Source organism: Sceloporus undulatus, chromosome 6 (assembly GCF_019175285.1).
Source record: "Sceloporus undulatus isolate JIND9_A2432 ecotype Alabama chromosome 6, SceUnd_v1.1, whole genome shotgun sequence".
Lineage (NCBI taxonomy): Eukaryota > Metazoa > Chordata > Lepidosauria > Squamata > Phrynosomatidae > Sceloporus > Sceloporus undulatus.
This window is the reverse complement of record NC_056527.1, coordinates 7,044,894-7,070,688: the sequence shown is the minus strand read 5'-3', so window position 1 is coordinate 7,070,688 and position 25,795 is coordinate 7,044,894. Positions and strand designations below refer to the sequence as shown.

At 42.0% G+C, this 25,795-nt stretch overlaps 1 protein-coding gene across 1 annotated transcript in view; it reads right to left on the bottom strand.

Annotated features, from left to right (window-relative positions):
- LOC121935162 (7-alpha-hydroxycholest-4-en-3-one 12-alpha-hydroxylase-like) overlaps window positions 1-13,759 on the bottom strand; it is a 24,790-nt gene extending 11,031 nt beyond the window's left edge. Inside the window, exon 1 of the mRNA XM_042476362.1 lies at window positions 12,137-13,759. Coding sequence (XP_042332296.1) covers window positions 12,233-13,759 — 1,527 coding nt within the window. The 3' untranslated portion in view covers window positions 12,137-12,232. The remainder of the gene's footprint in view (window positions 1-12,136) is intronic.
- Between the last annotated feature and the right edge of the window lie 12,036 nt (window positions 13,760-25,795).

Genomic DNA, 25,795 nt, shown 5'->3' with positions numbered 1-25,795 from the left:
GTTTAGGTCCAGCCTTCTGCTGGAACTTCAGAGCAGCTGCTATGGGGCTTCCTTGTCACGTCACCCAAGTGAGAGGTTGCCACTCTCTTCCTAGCGCCTTTACATGTCAAAAGTCGCTGCGATGTAGCAAGGCAGAAGCGGCTTTGCTTCCTCTCCACATGATGTCGTAGCACTTCCTTTCTTCTCCAGGAGGCGGTGGTTGTAAAAGCGTGCTTTTGCCAAACCGATTTTTCCCGCATGACAAAAGGTGTGCTTTGACCTATGTCTCCCATGAGAAGAGAACAAACGTGCATGCAAGAAGGCAGCAAACAGCTGCTTTTGCTCTCTTCTCTTGCTTGCGGTCTCCGCTTACTTTGACATGCGATGAGGTCTAGGTCAGGTCCAACACTCCACTTGCTTACACCACACGGCTGTGCTTGGTGTGTATTATTTTATTATTTATTCTTATTATTATTATTTTATTATATTACTTATCTTATTATTTCAATAGGGGACTCAAGGCAGCTTTTCTCCTTCTTTCTTGGAGTGAACACTACAGCTTACGGGGAAATCAGTTTTGGATGGTAAGGTGTTTACTTCCATTACTGCAGGAAACTGGTCCTTCTTCTTGCACTGGGCACCTTCCAGATATCCCAGGCTGGGATAGCACCGCGAGTCCTATCCTGAATGCACCATGCTGGGCTGAGTGTGTTTTCTGCACTGGCGCCTACAGCATGCCCCTCTTCACATTTCCGATGACACACCAGGGCATGGTGGCCATGCCAACATTAGAGTACAGACAAGGGGTGGCAAATATTTGCCACTTTAAATCCCATTTTGGGGAGATGTGGATATAAATCCAATAATAAATAGATAAATAACACAAAAAGTTTTCTGGTAAGGAAACTAAAAGCTAGGAGAGGCCTGCTGTGCAGTTTGGTTTTGCTTGAACCACACTGGAAAGGGGACATGGATTCTGCCCCTCCTGGGGATTATTGAATGCAAGTTACTTTTGCCTTTGGAACTCAGTTGCGAGAATGAAGGTAAGCGGAAGAAAAGGGTGAGAGAGGTGAGTAGGAGGGACACTTAAAAAAACCTGGGACACATTAAAAAAGTGGGGGGATGACGATTAATTGGGGCGTCCAGCCATTCGGACACTTGGGGGTACGCTATAGGGATATCAGCGGACATTTCTTAAGGAAACTGAACCAGAGCCAAAGATTTCGCTTTCCTTTGCCCCACTGAGCCTGCTAGGATTCTTCTTCCCTCCCCTAAACTCCTCCCTTGCCCCACCCCCTGATCCTTGAGATATGCAATCGGTAGCTAATGAGGGCTTCCTTTTCATGTGTATGTGTGTGTGTCCCCTTCCGATTGGGCTTTTCTTTATTGCCTCATTGCAGCTAGCGTACTGCCAACCGTAAAAGGCCCTTAGTTCCTGGAATAACCCGCCCGTGACCCTGAAAGTGCCCTGAGCAGTAGCCTTGCTCAAATGCAAATCATGATCATCAACTAAAATTAACAAGTGGCCAGTCCTCAGTGGGCACCTGCTAAGGTCACAAATCAGACAGGGAAGCTGTTGGGCTTTTAGCAGACTTTATTACAGAAGAGGGTTGCCTTTCTCGTCAAAGGAGAAGAAAGAGCGAGGAACGCCACACCCTGGATAAGCTTCACGCAAAGCCAAAGGTCAAAACTGATCTTATTACTGGGAAGCGGTATCAGAGGGACGCATCTTCTCTAGCTGCTGACAGTCACACAAGGACCCGCTACCATAATCTCCAAAAAGGGATACTGAAAAACTCCCTCATCTTGGCCAGTGCACCATTCCCAGAGGAGGCTGAGAGATTGCCACAGATTGTGCCATTGATGGAGAGATGCTATAGCCACCAGGCCTTGACCATGAGCTTCATACCCAAATTTTCTTGTTTAGCTCTCCCCTAAACCGCAAGTAGCTGGCAAACCACTTGGGTCCAATTTGCACTGTAGAGGTAGATACACAGCTTTAACTGCCCTGTCCCTTCCTGATTGGAATTCTGGGCTTTATAGTTTGGTGACACCCCATAATAGGTTCACATTAGGGTCACCATAGTCAGAAAACATTTTGAAGGCACACAACAACAAACAACACAACAAACAACAACAAAAGCAGCTTTTAATTGTTGGTGATAGTGCAACCTATAGGTTTCAACGCACTTTTAACTTCTCTGAAGATGCCAACCACAGAAGCTGGTGAAATGTCAGGAATAAAACATTCTAGACATGGCCACATAACCCAAAAACCCCACAAAAAGTTATGGAGGCCAGCCATGAAAGCCTTCGACTTTGCCATGTACTGTCTTAATTTTTTCTTTAAGTGGATTGTGCTTAATTCTTTTTTACTTTTTGTTATTCAGACTGTTTTCCTTTTGTTATTCTCTTAACCCGGGTGTGAATAGCGGTGTGAAAGCTTTACCGTCCCTACATTTTGTCCCTGGTAATAGTGGACAATTATGGCAACCCTATGCTTAGGCCCCATATGGAGTGGTAAAGTGAAAGCCTCCTATAAATATTGTAAGAGCGAAAAGCATTTGTTTTTTGCATGGAGCTGATAGAATAGCCCCTGATCCCTTCTCTCTGTGTAGGAACAGTCACTGCTACGAGGAACTTTTAGTGACGCTTAAAGAAACTTAATTTCGGAATCAACAGGCTCTCCCTCACTGGCCTGATCTGATATCTCTCCTTCAAAGTGACCAGAGTGAGATGCCAGCTTTCTATGTATTCATGGCTGGGCTTATTTTTAGAGCTTAAATGTGCCTTGTCACACATTCTTCCAAAGGCCTTTACGTGGCTAGACAACAACAGAAAACCACGCTGACTGGTGGCGGTGGCCTATGATAGAGTTCCCCAGGGTTCTCCTTCCATCTAGTGCAGACGTCCTGGAGAAAAGTGGAGCAGAGCTTGAAAGGTGGGCATTTTTTGTTTGGTTCTTGGGCGACAGCTCCAGAATTTCCCCAGCCATCATTTAGGATTTTGGAATTAGACTCCTATAAGGGAATGCTCCCTGTCGTGACTGTTGGATGAGCTGGCGGAAGTGAATCTACAGGGGTATTCACAGTCTTTTTTTGCGCCCAAAAGATTGTAGTCGCCACACTGATGCATATTGGGCATTATTGTTCCATTTAGTTTGGGTTCCGAATCCTCCAAGTCATTTTAACCCTTGGTTATTTCACACTGCCATCGTTACAGGATAAAATGGAGCTGCCTCCTTCCTTGAATGCAGAAGACGATCCAAATGATTTGGAACTTTTACATTGCGCCGATGAGCAGTTGATGTGATTTCTGTAATGCGCTCTACATTGGCGACCCTTGTACCAAAGCTGGAAGCTACAGTTAGTGCAATATGGCAGTGAGATTGGTCGCTGGATGCTCAGGTCAGACCACATAAACCTATCTTGAAAGATCTCACTGGCTGCCTATTTGTTTCCGGGCTCAATACAAGGTGTTGGTATGACCTATAAAGCCTAAATGGCTTGGCCCAGGGTACTTGGGGACCGCCTCTCTCCTATATATCCGCCCCGCATACTCAGGTCGGCAGGGAAGAATTATTGGAGTCCCAACAGTACAATATGTTAGGAACTCGCAACGGGCCTTCTCTATTCGGCCCCCCCAAAACATGGAAACAATCTCCTGGATGAGCTCGCTCCACCACATCTTTAGATCTGGTTTAAGAGAATCTGAAAGACCTTCTTCTTTTCTCAAGCCGTCTCCCCATGAGATGTTACTCTTATGGTTCACCCTCCTGTTAATGACCTTGCAATGTTTTGGATCCCCACTCAGCTGGCCCTGTTTGTTATTGTTGTTATGTTTTTAAATGCTGTTTTTATCGTTTTTTACTTCGATGTACTTTTGTCTAATCTGTTGCGCTGCTTTGTGATCATTGGAGGAAAAAAGCGGGATAAAAATAAATTATTATTATTATTTTATTATATGTGGATCTTTCGGGACTAAAAGTCAGATGCTATAGACCACCCTGCTAACATGGAGCTATCAGCTGCTTCTGATTCTAAATAGTTAGTGTGAATCCAGATTTCAGGTCAAAGGCAGCTAGTGGGGCCACCCCAATTCATAGCTACTATTTTAATAATATCAATATGGATGTATGCTTGAGTGTTTAGACTATGACTCTGGAGATCCGGTTTTCGATACCAACTTAGCCATGGAGACCCACTGGGTGACCTGTTGCAGGTTGCACTCTCTCAGCCACGCCAAGGCAAACCCCCTTTGCGGAAATCAGGTTTACAAAATGTGAAAACATTCCAAAAAACCAAAACCTTTTTCATGGGTGGCTGAAAATAGTGACACCTGCTTTCTTCTGATTCATGTCATAGCTTTGTTTTTGGCACAAAACTATTTAGAATACTGTTTAAAATTCAGCCTATGTGTTACGAGGTTGTTTGGTGTATTGAAAATAAATGAATTTTATGTATATATTTGGGTCTCATCTCCAAGATATCTCATTATGTATCATAATGCAAAAACAGGTATTTCAAAATAATAATAATAACTTAAAAACGCAAAACACCCTGTCCCAACCATTTCAGATAAGGAGATTTAACCTCTATCAAACAGGATGCTAGCCATTTTTTAATTGTTTTGCGCAAAAACTCTACTTTTTCACAAAATGATTTGTTTTCTGTATTATTGCCAAAGAGCGAGTATATACCACAGGGATACAGGAATGTCCTAACACATGAAACAGCCATTCACGCACTACTAGTACGTAAGTAAATGTCAAAGCATTAAAATGTCCTATGTGTCTTTATCAAGACGTGTAACAGTTGCAATCCGCATTGTAACTGCATTGTTAACAGACAACACACACACATTATTCTGTGTTCACAAATCCAACAGACAAATCTAAACAAGAGGCAGAGAGAGAGGAAAAGAAGTGATTTCTCTAAAGGCTAGTATTTTCTAATTCTGTTCACAGATCAAAGCCCTATATTCACTAAGACTATGCGTCACAATTGTGGCACTATGGCATTTGTAAATGCCCCTCTCATGCCTACTTTGCCAGGCAGAAGCTACATGGAGGAGATGGAGGTCGTTTGTGCTGATGATCAGGGTGCAGGGGACGATGTTTCCACTCTCTTCCACAAGTGAGCAAAGCTGCATGAACAAGCATTGTAATAGGGGTCCTGCTTCTGATGTCATCCTTGTCTGCTGGAAGAGTTAAATGTCCTCCTCCTGCGCCCTGATTGCCAACTGAACGACCTCCATCTCCCCATCTGGCTGCTACCTGGTAAAATAGGTTTCGGGATAAAGTCGGGCAAGGGGCCATTACTTAGTTATGGTATTTGGTAAGTAATGCAGTGCCATCGAGAAACAGTGTGGTGTGTGGTTTGGTTTAGGACTATGACTTTGGAGGCCAGGGTTCGATTCCCAGCTCAGCCATGGAACCCACTGGGTGGACTTGGGCAAGTCACACTCTCTCACACAGAAGAAGGCAATGGCAAAACTCCCTCTGAAGACAAGGCAAATAACTCTGAACAAATCTTGCCAAGAAAACACCATGATAAGGTCACCATAAGTCTGAGTGACTTGAAGGTACACAACAACAGTGATGTAGAATACGGGCCCGCATTGTTAATCTCTTTCTCATCCATAACCAAACTCTCCAGAAAGAGAAGGAAAAACGCGTTCTCAAATCCAGTTTTATATATATAAACAGTGGCGCTTAGTACCTCTCGAAACCGATCGTCAAAAATGCAATCAATACCACTGATGCCAGAACATTCTTCCATGGCAACCTCCTTTACTACAGACCTGTGCAAGATCTATAGCATGCAGGATGTTTGATATTAAGCACTGAATGGTGTTAGAAAGTTTTTATACCTGGCAGACTCACTTAATTCTTGACATAGCCTTTGCAATGCCAAGTACCAGCCTCTGGATGGGTATGTTGCCTGGCGTCCGAGCTTCTCTGGGCCGAAGGAGGTAAAACAGACCAGGTACAAACAACATGAATGTTTGTACTTCACACAGGACCTTGTCCTACAAAGCACTTTCTATTACTGGTGCGCCAATACGCCTAGCAACATGAATATTTGTGCCCCATAATAGTAAACACAGCGATGGGCGCCTTGATAGCTGCGAGTGCCAGGATTGCTGAAGAGTGGTTCGGTTTGCCATGCTCTGCTCCCACTTGGAAGCACTTCAACCTCCTAGCGAGGGCCTCAAATATCTTTCTTGGCAAGGCAGGTCTGTTTCTCCATAGTTTCTCAATAGGTCAGCTTCAGTCTCGAGTGAATCATTATTTCCACTTTGGACAGAGGCAAGCTGTGTCAAGCTTCAGGCAATGGAAGGAGCAGGAGTGCAGGAAGGAGCCAAGCACAGAGCTGGGGAGTGACTTCTGGGACTACAGCTCCCAGCATGCCCCAGAGTATAGCCACACTGCGAATGAATCAGTTTGACAGCACTTTAACTCTCAAGGCGCCATCCTGTGGGGGTTATAGTTTATTGTCATGGTTTATTTATATATGACATCCATGTACATGGCACTTTACAAACAGTTGCAGAATCAGTATGTAGAGAAATCTTGTAGCAACTTTGGAGACTATTCCAAAACACACTGCAGAATAATCCAGTTTGAGACCATTTAACTGCCCTGGTTCAGTGCTGTGGGATCTGGATTGTAGTTTATTTGGCACCAAAGCTCTGACAGAGAAGGCTAAATGTCTCACAACTACAGTTAAAGCAGTCTCACACTAGATTATTTTCTGCTCGTATCGCCTCTCCGTTAGTCCTTTACGTTGGTCTAGGAGAGCCTTGTCGTCTAACGAAAGGGTTTCCGCCCAACGGTACTCTAGCCGTCGCAGTACCCGCTTCCTTGCCCGGAGATCTTCCGTATCCAGGGCTTACATTTGGAAGCAGGCCTGAGAGGGCGCTTGGGAGCGATACTGTGTATAGCCCTTGAAAGACTGGTATTCCAAATACGGTGGGGCCTCACAGAGTCGCCGTCGTTCTACCATGAACCCCTCTATGGCTTCCTGGAACCTTTGGGTTCCATCAGCCTTCGAGGGTGGACCATCCTAACAGTCCCACCACCCCCGGGGGGGATCTGGGTAGAGGCCTTGATTTTCACCTCTTACAGGAAGTGATCCGTCCATGCAAGGGGGAATATTAGCTATTTCCGCCCACGGATTTTCCGCATCCGAACAGAAGACCAGATCGAGAGTTATACCCGCACAGTGCGTAGGACCCTGTATCAGCTGAGGACGGCCCATTGGCCGCCATGGTATCCAGATTCCCGAGCCGCACCGGATGGAACATAGCTGGTCGTGAGGGAGATATTGAAGTCACCCAGGACAAGTAGCCTGGGCGTCTCCAATTATCAGTTCAGCGACCAACTGTGTCCGCTCGTTAAGGGAGTCCGCTAATGCACGGGGTGGCCGATACACTAACCGATCCCTAGACTGTCTCTAGCCTTTGGGTCAGGTAAATACACTCGATGTAGGACGTCTGTCGGATGTGGTTCCTGGTGAGGGACACGGTTGTCCTCATGTATCACGGCCACACACACACCCCCACCTAACCAGCGTGGTCCTTACCGAGAACCCGTAAAATAGAATGTATTTTTAATGATCTGTAAGCAAGGGTATTAATTAATAAACTGGGTTCGCGAGCTTGGCCATTATCTCATGTTTACAGGGTGCAGAGACAACAGGACTGCAGAAGCATGCTCTCCATGAACTGTTTTTATTCAGGGGAAGACTTCCACACAACGAACATGTGTACACATAATCATACAAGAACTGAAATAAACGTCCTTTCCAACCGCTCCTATAGTAAATCTGGTATACAGACGATCTGAGGGAAATGAAGCGGGTTGGACAATGACTAGAGCACGACTGGCATGACACTCGACTCTTATCTGACAAAACTCGTCATGGAAATTCCTTTGTTCCTATAGAGAGCTATACCAGGCAGGCGCAGAGATCTTTCTCTCTGCCACATATCCGTCTTGCGGAGTCCCGTCCAGCAGAGCTGTTTAGGGTGGAAGGAACTGACAAGGTTGTCCACTGGCAGAACCCTTTGCTAACCCAACAACGGCCTGCTGTGATGCTTTTTAACAACTACGTTCGCAGATAAAATCTCTCAGATAAGAGCCCACCGGATGCCGGGATTGTAGCGAATCGACTGATGAGTCCAGTGAACCCGTTGTTGAGGTTAAACTGGATTGGTTTGAGTTTGTGAGTACCAATGACGTGGACAAGATCCTTGGAAATATGAAGAAGATGACATGTCCGCTCGATCCCTGCCCATCATGGCTGGCCTCCTTTTTGTTCACCTTTCCTGGGCAGGCAAAGTCCTATTGTTCCAACAGGCACTTGAGGATGAACTGACAGTGCAAAATAATGCTTCTTTTAGCAAGGATGCACCATGTTTTCATCTTTACTACTATGTTTTAAATGCATTTATAATTCAGGCTGTTTTAATACAACATCTTCTTTAACTGTCTTTGAACTTTTTAACTGTCTAAGTTTTTGTTTTGTGTGTTGTGTGCATTCAAGTCGTTTCTGACTAATGGCGACCCTGTCCCCCTAACCTCTTATCATGGGGTTTTCTTGGCAAGATTAGTTCAGAGGGGGCTTGCCACTGCCTTCCTCTGAGGCTGAGAGCATGTAACGTGCCCAAGATCACCTTGTGGGATTCATAGCCAAGCGGGGAATCAAACCCTGGACTCCAGAGTCATAGTCCAACACTCAAACATTATGCCACGCTGGCTCTCTTTAATCTTGGTTTTAAGCTGATTGGGTCACCTGCTGGGAGAAAGGCAGGATAAAAATAAAGAAATATAAATACAATTTTAAAAATTGACAGGAATCTGCTCCGGGTTAAAGTAAAGTCTAAACTTTAAAGAGACTACCCTTTCCCCAGACTATGTGCAAGGTCCATATTTAATCCAAACTTGAAAAGGGCTATCCAAGGCATTGCAGATAGTTTGGGTCCAGAGCCCATCAGTTTGAACAAATTTAAAGTTTGGACTAAATCCCAACATGGATTCAGTGCCACATCGACTTGCAAGCAATTGGATGCAACCGGTTAGGTTTCAAAATGGCACCTTCTAGTGCATTTAAAGGTGAGTTTTTATTAGTTATGGACTGGGCACAATATTAGCCTCTCTGAGCGCCTTTGTGGCTGAAGGGCGGAGTATAATACTCTATAAATTAGAAAGATTTTCATCGGCCTCATATTGTATGCTTAATACAGTAAACAACTTATCCTAACATGTTTTCATGTATTTATTTTTGGAGCTCTGCAAGGCCAGGCTTTTAGGTAAAGTATCTGCTGCCTGTGGTTCTCATCCTTCACCTCTTTTTTAAAAAAGGATTTTAGAAAGCAGCCTTTTATTCCCTTAAGCGTTTTTATTTAAAAAACGAGATGAATTACTAAAGCACCCAAATGCAGGTTACATTCAGTGGTTTGGATTTTTGTTTGTTCTGTTCAGTTATTATTGGCTTTGTTCAAATTTCTTTTCCAATATACTCTCTGCTGTACTTCCCCCTTTCCTTCGCTCAATATGCCAGCTTGAAAAAGATTTTGCCTAAGGATCCATGAAAGGGGTAATATCCTCATTTATTACAAAACCAGGAAAGATAAATAGGGTAAACAGCACTTGACGCGTCCAACGATTTTGCTAGATTGCTTAAAACAATTGTTTAAAATATGGATACAAGGATGTTTTCCTCTCTCCCTGCATTTTGAAAGTTAACAAGAAACAGAAGAGGAGAATTGCTGCACAGAGCTTGGAAAAGTTGTCATTTTGGATGACAGATCTCAGAAATCTTCCGTCAGCATGGCCAGTGGGGGATTCTGGGACTTGGAGTCCAAAAATGTAAAATTTCCAGGCTTTGCTGCTGGATCTTTGTTGTTATGTGCCCTCAAGTCATTTCTGATTTATGGTGATCCTAAGGAAATCCTGCCATCATGTTTTCTTGGCAAGATTTGTTCAGAGGAGATTTTGCCATTGTCTTCCTTTGAGGTTGAGAAAGTGTGACTTGTTCAAGGTTACTCACTGGGTTTTCATTGCTGAGAAGGGATTTGAACCTTGGTTCCCCAGAATCCCAGTCCAACATTCAAATCAGTACACCATGTTGGCTCAATTAAAAGACATGTAGCTAAAAATTAACAACATACAAAAGTTAAAAAAAAGTGATTTAATTGTGAAAAATTGCCTATACCCTTCTCAAAAGTAGGTCCCCAGAACTGAATGCATTACTCTAGGTGAGGCCTGACAAGCGCAGAATATCGCGGGACTGTTATTTCCCTTGATTTGGTTCATTAAATGCTGGCTAAAATATTATTTGCTCCAGCAAATAATTAATGTTGGGTCATGTTCCGTTTATGATCAACAATAATCCCATATACGAATGTATCCTATTTAATAGCAAGTCAGTGTTTAACATTCAAACCACTATCCCACAATGGCTCTCTCACAAGGTTATAGTATCACCTAAATTGCTTGAGAGCTATTAGAATTTGATATGTGTTTCCGCCTTTAGTGAGCTCACAGGAGAACTATATCTGCTGGTCAAACCTGGGGAAAGTTACTTTATTAGACTACAGAAAAACAGATCAGTATTAAACCGCAAGCCAAAGTATTGTGGATGGTTGAGTAGTTTACTCTGCCCAGGTAACAAAGGTGCAGAAGTTAATATCTAACCATATCACAAGTTATGACAACAATATATCATATCATGGATGATATTATATGAACCATATTATTAAATACTTGCATTACTTGCATTATTAATTGAAAGATATAGCTGTGTTAGTCTGTGGAATCAGTATGTAGAGAGATCTTGTAGCACCTGAAGTCTATGAAAGCTCATACTGCCAATTTCTTTCTTTCACTTAGTCTCAAAGCTGCTACAAGATCTCTCTACAAACATAATTTATTGCAAAATTAATGTACTAAATACTATACTATTAGTATTTCAGTCATAATCCCTGGGAAGTTTCCAGAATGTAATAAATAAGAAATGTGTGTGTGTGGGGGGGGGGGGGATATTGGCAAGGTTTGTTCAAAGGAGGTTTGCCATTGCCTTCTCCTGAGGCTGAGAGTATGTGGCTTGCCAAAGGTCACTCATTGGGTTTCTGTGGCTGAGCTGGGAACTGAACCCTGGTCTCCAGAGTTGTAGTCCAACACTCAACCACTACGGTCCAAAACACACTGCAGAAATAATCCTGTTTGAGATTCTGGAAACTGTACAAACAAAAGTGAGACATTCAGCCTTCTCTGTCAGAGAGCTCTTGGACCACCATAAATGACAGTTCCCAGGATTCCCTAGCACTGAGCCAGGGCAGTTAAAGCAGTCTCAAACTGGATTATTTCTGCAGTGCGTTTTGGACCTATGTTACAATGGCTCTGCACCTCATTAACCAGAGCTACATCACTCCATTGCTTGGAACAGCTGACTGACTTTAATGCAGGTGGGTTTTACAGGCATTTATAAGTGTGGCAGTATGGCAGTATTATCATTATTGTTGTTGTTGTTGTTGTTGTTGCTTATACCCCACCTTTCTCCCAGTAAAGGGACTCAAGGCAGCGTTGTCACAACCATAAATGTGAAAAGGAAACAGTTAATAAAGTCACATGTCTAATTTGCAACATTGTAACTAACAAGATAACAGCCACAGTATTATAAAATTAATCTTCTTATTTATTTATATACTATTAGTATTTCATTCATGATTTCTGAGAGGTTCACAGAAAAGAATAGCACATTTGGAAGGGGAAAAAAGTGAAGCACTACAAAATTGTAACAGCAACATAAAAGCAGAATTAAAGATGTACATAGTCTTTGTGGCAAAGAGAGTTACTGAGCACTTGCCAAGTCCAGTAACTCTGCAGAGAAGCCCTGGTCATCCTCTGGAGCTCCATGGTCCTGTTGCTGACCAGGTTACTCTGGATGTGCTGGACCTTTGGCAATTGCACAATAACAAGGTTGTTTATCTGGCCCTTGGCATTTTTTCAAAAAAGGAATAAACTCTTCTAGAACATGGCCACATAGCCCAAAAAACCCACAAAAAACTATGGATGCCGGCCATGAAAGCCTTTGACTTCACAAACTCTACATTACTAAGGTACATATTTGAATATGAGTTAATGACTCACCTCCAGCTCCATATTTCCTTGTCTAAATAAGAGAACAAAAAAATGCCAGGCAAGCGATAGGGTAATTACGAAAGCCAGGTTTAAATTTTGCTTTCCTTAGATTCGCAGTTGATACTTAAACTGAATATCATGGGAAGGCTTCAGGGTTCCAAAACCATAACTGCTTTCGTCTACTGGAGGTATTTCCTCTTCTGGATTAACCAATTCCATGTCAAAGTAGCTGAGCATCAGGATGGCAAAAATCTTCATTTCGCTAACAGCAAAGAATCTCCCAAGACACATGGAATGCCCAGCCCCAAAGGGCATAATGCAGTGCTTTAGTTTCCCCCCGTTCTTATAGAAATCTTTTCTGGTGCCATCTGGGTTCACAAATCTGTCATATTTAAAGGCATGTGGCTCAGGGTGGATTTCTGGATCCATGTGTAGAGCAAGGAAGGGGGAAAGAAGCATCGCGTCTCCTTTCCGTAGGATGTACTTTCTTCCATTTGCCAACTTAACATCTACATCCTTCTTCACACCTCTGAACAGAAACGGACTTACTCTTAAGCGCAGAGTTTCCTGTATTGCACTGTCCAGAAGAGGAGTCTTGATCATATCCAAAGTCAGGTGGGTGAAAGGGTAGCCTGGCTTCACCTCCTGCCCAATCTCTCTTAGTATTCCATCCACTTCTTCCTTCACTGCCTTCATGGCTTCTGGATATTTCAAGAGATACGCGAGAATCCAGAAAACAGCTGGACCAGTATTAACTTGAGATACCCAGAGAACAAGGAACATGATTTTTGTTCTGGTGTTTTCACTCAGTCCAATCTCACCTAGCAGTCGATCGTGCTCAGAGACCCAAGTACTGATGTTCTCCTTCTGATAAACCTTTCCCACTGACAGAATGTCCCAGAAAATGTTCCTCAGCCTTTCTGCCTCCTTCTTGCTTGAAGGATCCAGCATGCCAAGGGCCATCCGGGGGACAAAATGGTCAAACTTTAAGAACATTTCAAACAGCTCTTCACATCGGGTTAGTTCACGCCCCTTGGCATTTTCTTTGTTTTCTGGCTCTGTGCCAAACAAAGTCAGAAAAGCGGCTTGGAAGATGGTTTTGTAGCTAAAGCGGAAGAGTCCGTCCTCCTGCCAAGATCTTTGCCCCTCTCTGGATCGCTGACTGTGGAGCATCAAGGGTTGAAGCAGCTCCACCAACTTGTGGTTCAGGATGGCCAAACTCCTACCCCTGAGATGCTTGCCACTCATTCTTGCAACTTTCGTATGTGATTCATGGGGCCGATAACCAAAAGTATTGAAGCTAATAATTGATGCAAATTCAAGGAAATCTAGTTTGTCTTCTGACTGCTTTGTCAGGTGTTCATATGTGCCAGGATCTAGCACGAAATGTAGGTAGTTGCCACCAACCAAACAGGTGAAGATATCCCCATGTTTCTGCCACATTGCTTCCAAAAATGCAATGGGACTCTTCTTGAAACTTATGCCATGCCCTAGCCAGGGAATGAAGCCTTTGTCCAATGGAGGCTCATTGGGTTTCCTCTTGCGAAATGCTCCAATCATATAGAGTCCACCAAGTATGATGGCCAAGAGAGAGGCTAAGGATGCACAGAGCACAGACTCCCAGAAATTCATGACGACTGGGATGCTGGATGGTGCATAGATGAGGGAAAAAAAGAACTACTAGTCTATTTATAAAGCAACATAATTCATCAGATGAAGGAAGGGCTTGAACTGATGTCATTTCTGAGCTGGCCAATGTTGTTGTGTTTTTGGCAGTAAAACCTTGTTCCATTGTTAATAACATACCAGTGTTCATTTTTCTCTTACACTCATCATTAATAATGAGGTATTATTACCTTGAAAGTCCCATAAAATAGAAAATCCCAGGGAGGAGTTAAATATTTAGGCTGTGATCCTATTGGACAGTGCAACTGTGCTGGCATAGTAGCAGGGGGATGCTACAGGTGTAGGGTTTCCTGATTTTAGGGCTTTCTTCTGCAAGGAAGAGGAATCTCAAGGGTGAGAGCAAAGCCTTGAGAAATTTGTTTTCTCCTACTCCTGAGACTAAAACAAGAACCAATGGAATCAAGTTACAAGAAAAGAGATCCCACCTAAACTGTAGGAAGAACTTTTTTCTTTTCTTTAAGAGCTGTTTGACAGTGGAATAAATTGCTTAAGATGGTGGTAGATTCTCTGTCTTTGGCAGTCTTTAATTCGTAGTTAGATGGGCATCTTTCAGGAGTATTTTACTTGTGAATTCCTGCATGAGATTGTGTCGGACTTGTTGACTCTTGCAGCCCCTTCTAATTGTAAGAGTCTATGATATTATGATCTCCTGCTGCAGAATCTCAGTCACAGACATGCACATGCTATAGGAATATATACACTCATCTCTCCACATTCACTGGGGTCAGGGGCACAGGACCCTCGCAAATGCGGAAAAATCACAAATAACAAAAACACTATTCTTTTAGCTGAAAGAACACCTCTCTAGGGATCTCTGGGTCTTCCAGTGCAACTCTTTGGTCAACATCTGCCAGACATTGGCCATAGAATTACGCTGGAGGAGCTACAAATGCCTAGTGGAGGAATCTATAGGTCTTTCAGTGCGATTTTTGGTTAAAGTTGACCACAGAGTTGTGTTGGAGGACCTAGATATTTCTAGAGATAACATATTAATAAAATCTGTGAATAATCTAATTTGCAAAAGTCAGAGCCACAAATGTGGAGGGACGAGTGTGGTTATATAGTCTAAAATTCTCAATATCTGATTCACAGCTGAATGTGCATCTTGTAGTCATCTTTTTGGGTGGACAATACTTTGGACAGATAGGGCCTGAGCAGATGGGCAGAGAAAGCATGGACTGAGCCCATGCTTTCCTGACCCTGGTTCTCACCATGGTTGGTCCATGGGTTGGTTGGGGGTGGGTGCATTTTCACACACCTATCCCTGCACCAACCCTGGACCTGAGGTCGGTGTGCCACTCCTTACCTTGTCAGTTGAAGTTTCCATGGAGAAACCCCCCCCCCCTTCACCATGTCTGACATGGAAATGGGATGTCAGGCTGCACCCACATGGCAAGGTACCCAGTTTCCACATCAGATGTGGTGACTGGGGGGGGGGGGCTTCTCTGTCAGATCATTGGCTGGCAGCATAAGGAGCATAGGGGGTCATATGCACAGTCCGGTTTTGCCATGGAGTTTCTTAGAAACTCCATGTGAAACTAGTTAATTACATTGAGGCAAAGGCTCTTTATCCAGGGGTCAGGCTGAATCTTATGGATCTGCATCTGTACAGGCAGGATCAGGTTTTTGGCCTGCATTGTCTAAACTAGATGATGTGAGGCCGGGGATAAGCTGGGCCTTTTGGACTCTGTGGACAACCCCACTGTCTACTTGACAGGGTATGTGAATTGCCTTTGTGTGTTTTTCCCTTTGTCTATTTGGATTTTTTTAAAATGATATAAATAAATAGCAGGGGAGCAATCCAGTGCTCCAACTCTTGTTCTCAGATGTGTCTAATCTGACAGGTGTCAAAATTCATGACCAACTGAACTAGAATGATGGGGCTGGGAAGGAGGAGAAGCCCATGTACAAAGACTTACAGCACATTAAAGACCAACAGATGTATTATGGGATCAGCTTTCATGAACTAGGGTCCAATTCTTGGCCCTATGCATTTTGGGGTACTTCTGGATTCATCTCTGAGCCTGGAGACCCAGGTTTTCGCAGTGACCAGGAGTGCTTTTGTACAGTTAAAGCGAGTGCACCAACTGCTCCTGTTCCTGGAGAAGTCAGATCTGGCCACAGTTGTAAATGCCTTGCTTATATCCAGTTTGGAATACTGTACTGTAATGCGCTCTGAGTGGGTCTGCCTATGAAAAGTGCTCAAGGAGAAAGAAGGATGTAAGTAAATGGTGATGGTGGTGGTGGTGATTTTGCTTCCTGGGGCAGAACAAGAAATGAGACCCTGGGCCCCTAGTTCAAGTCAAAAAGTGCATAATTTAGAAAGCCAGCTAATTTATTTTGCCATTTGTGGTAGAAAATCCAATAAATGACTCTCCTGGGAAGCAAAAACGAAATAATATAAGCCTGAACAGCCTTTTCAGCAGGGAAGAATTGATGAACAATGTGTAAATTGTGTTATTGTGAGTTGCCTTATGTCCCATAAAATATTTCAAAATTAAAACAAATAATGGGAATTTGGGGCAGAAGTCACTACATCCTTCTGAGGGTTCATTACCCAGAGGACATCCCAGCATAGTTATACTTTAATAAATTGATTTAAATAGGTTTAAACACTCATTGAGATCCCCCTGGTCAGAAACACTTGCAACTTCTTAATTCCTTCCACTTTACTACCAGGGCTACATATCCATGACTCTGTCTGGTAATCAACCCTACCGCAGTTGGAGTTAATTTATTCTTTTATAAAGAAATATAAGATCTCTGCCAGGGGAAATCTCTGCTGGGAAAGTTTCGACAGCTAAACATGCTGTCTGAATGTAAAACAGTATTACAGAACAATCTCTTCCAGCAGGACGACCCAGATGATTTTAAATTATGACTTTTATATCAGAATATTTTAATCTGGATGATTTTAACATGTAATGGTCATTTTAATCCTATGTTTACAGGTTCAATGGCCAGTTGTATATTGTTTTTTAAATCTATGTTGTGCCCCACCTTGAGCCTTGGGCAGAGGTGGGTAAGAAATAAAAAAGATGTTTTTGTTTTTATTATATTACTTAAATTGGGCATTTCAAGATGTATCCTTTCTTCATCATGGAAAAGGCATACCATGCTCTGCCCTGCATTTAATTACTGTACATTAATGAATTTAATTGGCCTTACTGCAATACAATTTTCAGGCACCTCACTGTATTCAGTAGGAAAACAAATATCTATTCATTCCTGGAGGTAAATCAATGTTTCAGTGCATCTCAGGAATTGCAGTAACACACTTATCAGTGCTGATGATAAAACAGATCAGTCAGATGTATCTCCTTTTTAATTTTTCTATCAACTTTATACCACCCTTCTTTATATACTTTCTCTTTGAAAGTCAATATAGCACCCCTATTAGAAAAGCTTAAGTGGTATAAGTACATCATGTAAGCATAAATCAGTATGAAACTACGATGTGTACAGCATGATCCCAGTATTCGGGAGGATTTGTTCCCAGACTTACCAAGTATGGTGAAAATCATGGATAATAGCGAACCCTCTATTTCCGGTGGCAAAGCCCAGGGTCTCATAACAGAATGGGACTTTTAAACCATTTTACAAGGAATCATAGAATCATAGAGTTGGAAAAGACCCCAAGAGCCATCCAGTCCAACCCCATTCTGCCCTGCAGGAACTCTCAATCAAAGCATCCCCAACAAATGGCCATCTAGCCTCTGTTTAAAGACCTCCAAAGAAGGAGACTTCACTACACTCCAAGGAAGAGTGTTCCACTGTCAAACAGCCCTTACTGTCAGGAAGTTCCTCCTAATGTTGAGGTGGAATCTTTTTTCCTGGATCTTGCATCCATTGTTCCAGGTCTTGTTCACTGGAACAGCAGAAAACAAGCTTGCTCCCTCCTCAAAAAAGTCTTTTTCAAGATCTTTGTGGAAGACTGAAAAGAGTTAATGAAATAATTAGATATCCTGAAGGGTATGATAGGCTTCGGTTGAATTTCCAGGGCCTGAATAGTATTTAAGAAACACCATTCCTTCTCCAATGGCACTTTTGGGCTGGGATAGAGCAATTGCAAAATATGAGTCGTGTAAAAGAACCTCCCTTTGGAAGAAAATACAGATCCAAATGTAATGTTACAGAATGAAGCTGAAAAACTACACAGTTTAGGCCATTCTGGCAGAGCCTCCAGCTCAGAACGCTTGCGGACAGATGTAACCAATACCAGAAAAAGTACTTCTCAGAACATGCGTTTTACGGGGGCTGTCCTTGAGGGTTCAGAGAATATCCTTGGGAGGGCTTCCAGAATCTTAATTAATTCTCAAGATGGGTCTCTATACATATTAGGTGGATTAAAAAACAAAGTCCCTCTGAGAAAACAATATCCATGAGGATAAGATGCTAAAAAGCTGCCTTTAGTTCTAGCTAAAGCCAAAGAAATGGCTGAAACCTGTTTCTTCAGTGTGTCAGGCAAAAGACGTTGCTCTAAACAAGATTTTGCAGAAAGACCAATAAGGAATTAACCAAACCTATTTTAGAAAGTTAACCTTTCATCTACACCAGTGGGTGAAGGTATGTCTGGAGGTCTCATAGAACATATGGGTGGATAGGTGCTGGAATGCCAATAGGGTGTCTATAGCTGCATCCATGTAACCTGGGAAGTGGCATCATATGTTGGATTGAAATTTTCAACATTCTTCATATACATTGACCAAGGGCCTCACTAGGGTTGTTCAGGGAAAGTGGGCTGTACAAGGTTACACACTTAACTGGTGGTGACCCCAGTGCTCCCCAAACATCTGCCTCTTGGCAGAAATGGGTTGTGGCATTTGCTTGCATTTCTTTAAAACACTGAAGAGATGGTGTGAGTGGGGCAAGGCTTAGTGAGAAGAGAAAGAAGAGGCTCCGTGGTTTTTAAAAAAAATTAAATTATAAAAATTATGTTTAGATTTATTTTTCATTTTTCATTTAAATAAAAAAGGTAGTCATTGCAACTCCCAGTAGCCCTAGCCAGCATAGACAATGGCAGTGGCATCACTAGGGTTGGCATCACCCGGTGTGGTAATTCATGGTGTCACCACCACCCACTGTCTTTCTACCATACCACACCATTCAGAAACCTTAGTAATGTTTTTTGTACTAATGCTGCTTGTAAGCCATCATTCCTGTATAGCACTGAATATATTTGGTGCTCCTTTTGGTGCTGCATCATCTGGACAGAGCGCCAAAGGAGTGCCATGACACCAGCCGCATTGCAGTCAAGCACATGGCGTGACAGCAGTGTCGGGGCAGCGTTGGGGTGTGCATCATGTAGATGCCACGTCCCCACTCTGCCCTGAGTTCGGAGTTTATCGCCAGTCTGTTCAGGCCATTACTGAAAGAAAGAAGTTGGCAGCATGAACTTTCGTAGACTTAAGTCTACTTCCTGAGATGCATTAGGAGGAAGTAGACTTAAGTCTTCAAAAGCTCATGCTGCCAACTTCTTTCTTTAGTTAGTCTCAAAGGTTCTACAAAGTCTCTCTGCATACTGATTCTACAGACTAACATGGTTATATCTTGAATTTGACCACCATGGATACTTTCATGTGGTTGAAGTGGAAATTCAATGTTCTTAAAGAAAATTTTTAAAGAATAAATTTATAATTTGGAGGGCTACATTATGCGTATTCCTGGTGTATTTCTTAGTGGTCAGGTGGTACCATCAGTCTCCAGACATGAAGTCATATCCAGCTTGGATTTGAGTGGAAAAAACATTGCCCCTTGACTCCGAAGATTGTTCCTGAGGAGGAGAGTTTTGGTGCTCTGGATCAGGGAGGATCAGGCCCACCTGAACTAGTTAGAAGTTACTAGGATCACTTATGATCTCTGCTGTGCCCCAATGTCCTGCCTATGGAAAGAAACATACCATATATACTCAACTATAAGTCAACCACATGTATAAATCAAGGGCAGGTTTTGGGTGAAAATTATGGATTTTGATATGACCCATGGATGAGTCAAGGGTAAAATTTAGGGGCATGTAATGAAGGATGTAAAGGGCGAAGCAAAGGAAAACAATGCCAAAGAACTCACAAAATTCCAGCAGACATAACTATTTGTATTCATACTAAAGGCTGGATGGATGAGAGAGTAGAAGGGGGTCAGTGCTTCCACAGCAAATTAAAGTCTTGCATTTCAGATGGGGATGGATGGATGAGTTAAAGTACAGTACTTACATTGACCCATGGATAAGTCGACTCAGATTTTTGGGGGTCAATTTTGAAACCTAAATTTCTAGACTTATAAATGAATATATGCAGTAAACAAGAGATCTTGATGCTAGGGATCAGTAATTGATTCATATCGCTGATCTTTGGCATCAAGGTCTCTTGTTTCTGTTTCCTCCCAAAGGCAGAACATTGGGGCAAGGCAGAAATAATAAATGATCACAGGTCAATTGATGTTTTCTGCCCCTCTGTCCCATAACTGGAATAAACCTTCCCGACAAACCTGTTCATTGGCAATAAATCCAGAATGGGAGTTTCTCACAAATATTGGAACACGTGGGCATGCAGTGTGGACACGTGTTCAATATAATTTGTGAACACCTGAATGCCTGTTGAGTTGAAAGAAAGAAACAAGAAGATGCTAATATAGCTCAGTCATGGCCTACTTAACCATAATTTGTTGTGACTCTGTCCATTATTAGAACTTCTTATTGTTTGTCTCAACTGTTTATTACCTTATTCTAATTACATCTAAGCTGCAGAACATATCCAGTTTGACACTACTTTATTGGCCCTGTATGTTCCCCTTTTTTTCTATCAAATCTTGGAGGGTGTGTAATAGTAACTGGCCATGGAAACCCATTGGGAGACCCTTGGACAAGTCACACTCTCTCAGCCTCAGAGGATGGCAATGGCAAACCTCTTCTGAACAAATCTTGCCAAGAAAACCCCAGGATAGAGGTTTGCCTTAGGGCTGCCATAAGTCTGAAACGACTGGAAGGCAGACAGCAAGAACAACAACAAATGTAACAGTATCTCCAACTTACAAGGGTTGGACTTTAAATGCTGAGCAAAGTTTGTACAGAGTTTTAAATATATTTTAAATTTTAATGTGTAATGTTTTAAACTTTTTAAAATTGTCTCATTGTTTTTTAAAAACTTCATATTTACATTTTCATGTTTTGTGTTGCTTTTAACTCAGGCTGTTTTAAATTTTGTTAGCCACCATATGGAGAAAAAGGTGGGATATAAATACATACATACATACATACATAAATGTATCAGAGGCCCTTGTGAGGAGGCATTCTTGGAAGTACAGAGAACAAATTGCTTGGAACATATGATGAAAGAAGAAGTATCTTTTCAAAAGCCTTCTCCAAACCCAGTGGAAAGTCAGGATCAGCCAGTTTAGCTGCAACTCTGAGCAATTTAAAGCTAGTATTTGTGTTCCTTTTTGCAAAAACTTGCTTCAGTGTCTGATCGCTGAGTTCAAAGAGCTGTTAAAATGCATCATTCTTTTTGATAATCATATTCCCCCCCCCCAAACTAAGACTTTCTTAACTAATTTCATCCCATTTATCACCTGAAGCTAAAACTATTGTATATTTCTCATTAATAACTTTTACCATCTATATGTCCAACCAGTCAGCTGGGAAATCTTGAAAAGAAACAGTTGGAGGGTGCATCCACACTGCAGAAATAATCCATGTTGACACCGCTTTATCTGCCAAGGCTCTATACTATTGGGAACTGTAGCAATGTGAGACATTTAGCCTTCTCTGTCGGAGATCTCTGGTGCCACAACAAACTACGAACCTTAGGGTTCCATAGCGTTGAGCAATGACAATTAAAACGATGTTAAATTGCATTATTTCTGCAGTGTGGATGCAGTCTAAAAGGCCCTTGAGAGGAGCCATTGTTGGAAATAAAGATGGCACAGGAACTGTACAGTTGCCAGAGAAAACTGGAGGGAGCTCCTATACCTTTAATGGTTGTGTAACAGAGGGAATTTCAGCAGGGGTTGCTTATTGTGTGACAAGGAACCCTTGCTGAAATTCCCTCTTTTACACAACCATGAAAGGTTTAGGAGGCCTCTCCAGTTTTCACTCTGGCAACCCTACTAAAGAGTCATGTACACTGCCTTGCAGCTGGCAAAGGTAAGGCAGCATGTGGATGCAACAAATGTGTCAAAAGTAGATGTTTATCAGAGGATTTCAAAATCTGGAAAACTCCCGCAAAACTGGCTTGATTTTCAGACACGTCGGAGTTAATAAGCAATAACGCGACATTAACCTGGGTGGACACTTGGCAAAGCCTGCTCCTTTTTACTTTTGGGATTTTCCGAAAATAAAAAGAAGTGGGTTTTGTCTGCTTTCCGTTCGGGTTAATGTCACATTATTGTTCATTAATCCTTACGTTGTGAAAATCAATCCGCTTTTGTGGGTTTTGTCCACTTTCTGTTAACCCTCAAATTTGTCTGAAAATCGAAGCGCTTTTGCAGGTTTTTTCTCAGTTTAAATTCTGTTTCTGCATGGGACCCGTCCCGCGTGATAAACTCCTAAAATGTGGATTATTGTTGTTGCTGTGTGCCTTCAAGTCATTTCTAACTTATGGCAACCCTCATGGGGTTTTCTTGGCAAGATTTGTTCAGAGGAGGTTTGCCATTGCCTTCCCCTGAGGCTGAGAAAGTGTGACTTGGCCAAGGTCACTTAATGAGTTTCTATGGCTGAGCAGGGATTCAAACCCTGGTCTCCAGAGTGATAGTCCAACACTCAAACCACTGGGGATACTCTACTACTACCGGTAAATATTACCTTCCTCTTCAAAACAAAAAGTTTTTCAAGAATGGCCTGGGGTGTTATATTGTTTTAATGTATGTTAAACATTTTTATCTCCTTAAAGTATTCAATATTTTAGCATGTCATTTGTTTTAATTATTGTAGTAATTTAATTCTGTTTTGATGTAATATTTTTGTGTGCTTTTAATTGTATTGTTTTTTAATGTTGTAAGCTGCCCTGAGTCCCAGTCCAGTAGAATGGAAAATCTCCTTCATGTTTCAAGTTGCCTGTTCTATTTCTGTCAATCTCTTTATCCCAATTAGAATTTAAATGTTGTTTCTTCAGTGATCGACATGGGTTGCATTGCTATCTTTGAGGCAATGTTTTAAAAGTTTGTATTCTGCATGCATACAGTATAAACAAACAGTGCATGTCATTTTTTAATTTACTCATTTACAACTCACGTAACATCCCTTTGAGAGCCACTGGTTTGAGCATAGGACTAGGACTCTGGAGATCGGGTTCGATTCTCCAGTCTGCCATGGACTCTTAGCATCATCTCTTTATTTTACACAGGTCTCAAGATTTCCACTTATTTATTTTTTAAAAAGCTAAATTTTAAATTTATTTTTTTAAAGTTGAATGTTAATTTTAAGAACAATTTTATTCTTTTAAAATTTTCTTTTAAAAACATCACATCTTTCCAAATTTTCACTTTAACCACCTGAAGCTATGTACATGTAAATACATTTTGGCGGTGTGTATGGTATTGTAATTCAAAGGTATAATTTAAATTTTACTAGTTGTTTATGCCTCAACTATCGCCATTACATTCAGTGATATATTGGAATTACGATTTATGAGTAACATTAGTACAAAAAACATTACTAAGGATTCTGTATGGTGTGCTATGGGAGGTCAATGGGGTCTGTGTGAGACACTATGAGTTACCACATCAGGTGACATTAAACCTAGTGACACCCTTGGTGTGTTGTGGAACATCATCATCATCATCATCATCATCATCATCATCATCATCATTATATCCCTCCTTTTCCCCAGTATAGGGAGTCAATGCCTTCTGCAAATTACAGTGAGAATGGAACTTTAATTTCTTTTTCTTTGTATGTGTGAGGACTTCCATTCATTTTCCATTGAGTTGTGTTTTCCAGGATACATTCCAGAGACTCTCACACAAAGCTGATTAACTTTTGTTACTTCTTTGGGGGAAACTGTGTTCCTCTTTAGTCAATTTTTTTCCGTCTGATTTTTAAACAGAGAACTTTTTCCTGAGCTAGGTTTTTGCCTTAGTGACAGCTCTGAATATCCTTTGATCATCTTTATTTTATTTTCTTATCTCCTAGTCAAACTCACACTTGATTTTGTTTTATGTTTCCCATACACACACGCGCGCGCGCGCACACACACACACACACACACACACACGGTGTGTGTGTGTGTATCCTCTTAGGACAGGTAAGTAGCTATAAATCTATCTTCTGCAGATATTAGGTCAAAAATGGTTAGAAAACTAGAAAAAGAGCAGCAATGAATCTACTCCAGGTTGTAATCCAAACATTAATGAACATGCAGAATCCTATTCCTGAAGTTTTGAAGTTCTAACTGTAGCCCAGAGTAGATTCATTACCCACTTTGTAAGTCACCATCAGAGAGAAGATTGGGGTCTAAATATTAAAGCTGTATAAAGAGCTCACCGTGGCTAATTTTATTTATTGCAAATTAGGTTTTTTTCTTAAGTACATGTGTTTTTTATTGTGATGTATGCTTAATGTTGGTGGCGACTGAATGGGATCCCATCATCACATCTCTTCCATTCGATCTCACCCCACTCTCATCTTCTTTTTTTAGAGGTACCATATAGACACCACTGAACACCAGTATTAAAGAATTTGTGTTGGCTGTCGAAGCTTAAACATGTTTATTTGAAGAATCGATATAAATTCTGCCTAGACAATGAGGAAATTGAAAGGGATGAAGATTTCTCATACCTTGGATCAAACGCTGACCAGAATGGACATTGCAACCAGAAATTGGAAGCACAGCTATGGAAGAACTAGACGAGATCTTAAGGACCAAAGATATACAACTGAGCACAAAAGTTAGAATCATCCAAGCCATGGTATTCTCCATCACTATATATGGACAAGGAAATAGAAATAAGAAAGGAATTCTCATACCTGGGATCAAATATTGATCGCAAGGGGGACTGCAGCCAGGAAATCAGAAGAAGATTGAGAATGGGGAGTATGGCTATGAAAGATCTGGAAAAAATCCTAAAATGCAAAGATAAACAACTGAGCACAAAAGTTAGAATTATACAAGCCATTGTATTCCCTATTACAGCACACCCGCTCCATACGCGGGTGTGCCATACGCGGCTTCCAGTTTACGCAGAAGATGCGTTGTAATACTCTCTATGGTGTGTGCGGCTGCTGCGCACACACACCACGCCACTGCGTGCATGAGCCCCATTCATTATAATGGGGCTTGAGCATAGGCAGAATTCGCCTTACGAAAGGGGGGGGAGGGTTAAGAATGGATCCCGCGCGTAAGGCAAAGTTTCACTGTACCATGTATAGACGTGAGAGCTGGACAGTTAAGAAAGAAGATAAGAAGAAAATCAATGAATTTGAGATGTGGTGCTGGAGAAGAGTGCTGAGGATGCCATGAGCAGCCAAAAAGACAAACAAATGGGTCCTAGAGCAGATCAAGCCAGAAATATCCCTAGAAGCCAAGACAACACTTCAGACACATCATGAGAAGGCACAACTCATTGGAAAAAAAAATAATGCTAGGAAAGGTGGAGGAAATCGGAAAAAGAGGAAGGCCACAGGCTAGATGGATGGACTCTATTAAGGAGGAATGAGTTTGCAGGAACTAAGCAGAACAGTGGAGGACAGGGAGTCTTGGAGATGTCTCATCCACAGGGTCACCATGGGTCAGAGTCGACTCGGGGACAGTTAGCAATAACACATGTATAAATGTGACAACTGGACAGTGAGGAAAATGGACAAAAAGAGAATAAACTCATTTGAGATGTCCAAACAAAAATCCACCAGTGATACCTTTATTGGCCAACCAAAATGCAGGATATATTTGTTGTAAGCTTTCGAAGCTCAATGGGATTCTTCATCAGGCAAGATGTTGAGATGCATTGCTGGAGAAGAGTGCTGAGGACAGCCAAAGAGACAAACAAACAAGT